This window comes from Lathyrus oleraceus, chromosome 6, assembly GCF_024323335.1.
Source record: "Lathyrus oleraceus cultivar Zhongwan6 chromosome 6, CAAS_Psat_ZW6_1.0, whole genome shotgun sequence".
NCBI lineage: Eukaryota > Viridiplantae > Streptophyta > Magnoliopsida > Fabales > Fabaceae > Lathyrus > Lathyrus oleraceus.
In genome coordinates this window covers 335,642,351-335,647,415 of record NC_066584.1, presented here as the reverse complement: position 1 = coordinate 335,647,415, position 5,065 = coordinate 335,642,351, and the positions used below count along the sequence as shown (strand labels likewise).

General features: G+C 36.9%; 1 protein-coding gene across 1 annotated transcript; it reads right to left on the bottom strand.

Moving 5' to 3' along the window:
- Positions 1-1,509: 1,509 nt before the first annotated feature.
- Positions 1,510-2,355, bottom strand: LOC127095533 (uncharacterized). Its single transcript, XM_051034210.1, has one exon. The coding sequence runs from the start codon at positions 2,353-2,355 to the stop codon at positions 1,510-1,512; it is 846 nt and encodes a 281-aa protein (XP_050890167.1).
- Positions 2,356-5,065: the final 2,710 nt, after the last annotated feature.

Genomic DNA, 5,065 nt, shown 5'->3' with positions numbered 1-5,065 from the left:
TTAAGCAATTATTATGTTTGATTCCCGAAGATGGGATCCTTGCCGCCTGAAATTCTGGCAAGTAGACCCCTGATGTTGTACACAACCTCACGACCTCAGGGTCAACACATTATCACACAAAAAACAATAACACGATTAAGAATAATAGTATGAAATTAAATAACACAATTAGTTGTTAACCCAGTTCAGTGCAATGTCACCTACATCTGGGGGCTACCAAGCCAGGAAGGAAATCTACTATCACATAATTAGTTTGAAGTCTTGAACAACCCTATGTTTTACAGACTTCTCACCTAATCTCTACTCGTGGAATTTTCTATCTAGGACACTGCTAGATATGAGACCCCTCTCACTTCCCTAAAACACACGACAATTTACACCTGAGAAACACAACCGACTCTTGTTTAAAAGCTTCTGAGGGATTATTAGTTACTACTCAATACACCATGTTAAATTCAAGTATCGAGGATACACTCGAATGGATCACACAAAGCACACACGCGAAACCCTAATTTTAACAACATAATGCATTGCTTCGATACATTCTTAGGTTTAGAACTTCTCTATAAATAGTAGTGAATTGGCATGGGCTTCGGTCTTGATTTGCAGCAGATCCAAGATCTCTGCACCATCTTCTGAAGATATGATCTCAATAAAATCAGATGTTTCCTAAAATGTCTTGACATCGTAATTACGTAAATAAGTCTAGACACAATAGTCTTAAGGTTTATGGAAAATGCTCAACAATATACGTGAACTAAATCTTCAGATAAAACATTAAAGAGACTAAATCTCACAAGATACTTAAGTCGGGTCTTGTTGTAATGTTGAAACAACATGTCAAGACATCTTGCTTTACATCTGTCAAAAATACTTGTTTCTCCAAACTGCGGCCAATCACATAATGCCAGACCTAACAATCTCCCTCTTTGGAAAATTTAGGCTAAAACAATCTTTGCAAAGATCAACAGGTAAGAAGGGTAGAAACAAGGATATACCCCAGCAAGAAAACGTATGACATCCTTTTTCACATGAACACCAGAGCCAGGCGCAGTGAACAACAAGCCTCATATTGTCTTATACGATGGCCCTAAGAGGAAAAAATAAATGTCCTTTTAGATAGGATGTCAGGACATTGTTCCAACATCATGAACATTAGTAACCCCTTCATAACAAACGTGTTCCCCCTAAGTATCAGGACCAGTGGCTGAGTTACCCCAAGGGTTACTCCCCCTCCATACATGCACATTCCCCCCCTAAGGAGCAAGAGGGACTAAGAAGCATAACACACAACAAGCAACGACACCACACCATGCCTTCTCCCCCTTTTTAGCCATAAAGTTGACAAAACCACACTAACCAAAACAACAATGTTAATAAAACATAGTCAAGAGAGTTTACAAACCAACTATAACCAAAATCACTTTTAAAGTGCACAAAAATATTATCCAGGACATAACCCACAAAAGAAAGAGAAGAATATAAAAAACACACAAGAACTAGAGATATTCAATCCTCATCATTGTTGGTATCATCTTCATCATCACTAGCATCAGAACCATCTTCATTTTCCTCTTCTTCATATGTTCCATCACCTTTCAAACCTCCTTCCTCTTCAGACAGGGCCTTAATAAACATTTCAATCTTGCTTTTCCTTTCAGCACAACTTTTTATAGTTTCATCCAAGGTCTTACAGGTATCTTGTATATTAGGCCTGGAAGGTGTCTGTCTAGATGTCATAACAATGTTTGGGACATGTTTCCTAGTGAAAAACCTATAATGCAATGAGAGAGGAGGGTCCCTTTTGCAAGTACTGTTAGAGTTGATTAAGATACCTGGGTGTAGACTTAGGATAACCCCATATATCAATGATGGAAAAGTTATTGGAATTTTCACAACATAAGAGGTAACATGCTTCATAGTTTGATCAAAAAAAGATCCAAAATTAAAATTTGACTTGGTACCAACAATATAGATAAACTTACCTAGTCCATAAGCTATATTGGAGGTGTGATTGGTTGGAACCCACTTTACAGCTCCAATTATGTGGAGAATAACATACTTGACACTAAAGGCACTGGCTGACAATTTCCCTTTCCTTAGGGATTCCTTCACTTTCTTAGAAGTAGTCTCTCTGTAGATGACATTGTTAAAGACTTCAATTTCAGCTTGTTCTTCTTCATTTCTTCCTAAGAACCCGTTGATTATTTCATGAGAAAAATCCACACATTTTCCTCTGACATACACTTTTCTAAACTCCCTGCTCCTCTTGTTGTCACACTCTTTGTAGATGTTCACAATAAATTCTTTGACAAGAATTTCACAACACTTGCCAAAACCAGTTACAATTTTCATTAATATAGCCTATTGAATTAGACTCATTACCTCTTTACATTCAAAAGCATCTTTCTACAATTCCCTTTCCATTGTTAATCTTCTTTGATAAACAAATTTCAATTTTTCGACATTCTCCATAAAGTGAAATGAAATGTTGCCAATTGGAACTTAAGGAATATTAGTTGGTATCTTCTTCCCAGAGGCTTGCTTTCTGGAAGTAGAGATGATGTCTTGAATATTGTGTTCGACATCATGATTAGATTCACTAGACTACGAGGGAACTTCCTTCCTTTTCAAGGATTTCTTCTTAGATACATGAGTAACCACCTAGATCTATCTTTTTGTGGGATCAACACTTGCTTTGTTCCTGACAGATTTGGAGGGTGTGCTGGTGGATTCAACAGCTTAGCCTTTCCTAATTTTCAACCTTTTAGCTATACCAGTATCCACTCTTTTCCCGATAGGAACATCATCAGAGTCCAGTTCCTCAACATTTACTATGTCAGTGGGTTGATCATTTTTCTCAATAGGGTTTTTATCTTTGTCACCCAAATCATCAGTCATTTCTCCAGACCTTTCTTTGTCTTGCGATTTCTCAAGAGGAAGAGTAGGTGCATTCACATCATATTTATCCATGGGGTTCTTAGTATTATTATCAGGTTGGGCCAAGGATGTGGAGACATTTGGCACGACATTAGTCTTGAGGTCAATACCCAACACTTGAGAGATTAAAACACGAATATTCTTATCAACATCATTTATATCAGCAACGATCATGCAGGACTTACTCAAGGTAGTTACAGATCTAGGTATATTGCTGGTTTTAGAGGCTTCAACATATCCCATAACATTTGTCACAACAGGATAATCTTTAGGCATATCAATATTAGGTTCAATATTGATGGGACCGAGATACAGACTAGTCATAGACTGGGGTTTCATCCCTACAGTAGAGGGTTCAGGAGTATTCATATTTCTTTCCGTCATGGGAGGAGTGGAAGAGGTACTTACTTTAGAAGGATTTCCTTTCCTTGAAGATGAAGTTCTACCCTTTCTCACATGAGTTGCATGGACAGGGACGATCGAGAGAGGAACATCATCGATAATGACATCCGAGAGATCTACCTCAGTGCAAATGTTTTTAGGGTTTGATTCCTCTTTGGAGTGTTTTCTTGGAGTGGAGATAGAAGGTTGTGACATTTTGGAGGTTTTCGGTATGAATTGTAGAGAGAAGATGGAGAGATGAGAATGTCTGAGAGCAAGTTTGAGAGAGAGAATGCAGGAGGTAGTGTGAAAGTGGCTAGGGTGCAGCGTTGGAAAAATAAGAAAAAGTTGTAACGATAGTCCTTGAGTTTTGTGTGCAATTAAGTGGAGGGAAGATAAATTTTGATTTCCATATCTTCACTTAAGTAATTTCTATAATTCTTCAATCATGCAAGGAGTAATTTCTATAATTTTGCGCCCCTTAATTTTTCAAATTGATTTGCATCTAAAGCTTTAGTAAAAATATCTACCAGTTGCTTCTCAATAGTTACATGCTCAAGAGTGACAATTTTGTCTTCCACCAGATCCTTAATAAAGTGATGACGAATATCAATATGCTTAGTTCTGATGTGATGAATAGGGTTCTTGGAAATATCATGACATCTTGTTGGACATTGTATTCTTCTAGCCTTTGTTTCATCCAAATTAATTAAGAGCAATTACTTCCTACTGCAATATATTCAGCCTCTTCTGTAGATAAGAACACACTATTTTGCATGTTACTGAACCAAGATATAAGATTGTTCCTCAAGAAGAAACATCCTCCAGAAGTTCTTTTTCTATCATTAGTACTGCTTGCCCGATCTGCACCATAGTATCCTGCATACAAGGAGTTTGCATTGTGAGAATATGACATTCCATATTCACTAGTTCCATTGATATACTTCAGAATCCTTTTCACTTGAGTAATATGACTCATTTTGGGTTTAGATTGATATCTAGCACAAACTCCTACAACAAATATAATGTCAGGTCTGTAGCTGTAAGGTAAAGCGTACTACCAACCATACTCCTGTATAGACTTTGATCCATATTTACACCTTTTTCATCTTTAGTTAGTTTCAAATGAGTTGGTGCAGGTGTCCTTTTATGGCTAGAATTTTCCATGCCAAACTTTTTCACTATATTCTTTGAATACTTGCTTTGATAGATCAAGATAGTTTCATTCATTTGTTTGACTTGGAGCCCAAGAAAGTATGTTAGTTTACCAATAAGACTCATTTCCAACTCATATTGCATCTGCCTGAAAAATGTTGTATCATCTGATTCGACATCCCTCCAAACACAATGTCATCAACATATATTTGAGCTATCATGATTTTACCATGCTATTATTTAACAAATAGAGTTTTGTTTGTTCCTTCTTTCCTATATCCATTGTTAACAAGGTACTCAGTGAGCCTTTCATACCAAGCCCTAGGAGCTTGTTGTAATCCATGAGAGCCCTTAGTTTGTAGACATGATCTAGAAATTTGGAATCTATGAACCCCCTGGGTTGTTCAACATAGATTTCTTCATTCAAGTACCCGTTTAAAAAGTCATTTTTCACATCCATTTGAAATAGTTTGAATTTAAGTAAACAAGCAACTCCTAACAATAGTCTTATTGACTCAAGGCGAGCAACAGGGACAAATATCTCATCAAAATAGAACCCTTAAATTTGAGTGTATCCTTGAGCAACAAC

Coding starts and splice junctions, on each gene's coding strand:
- LOC127095533 (XM_051034210.1), bottom strand. CDS start 2,355: ATGAAAATTGTAACTGGTTTTGGCAAGTGTTGTGAAATTCTTGTCAAA.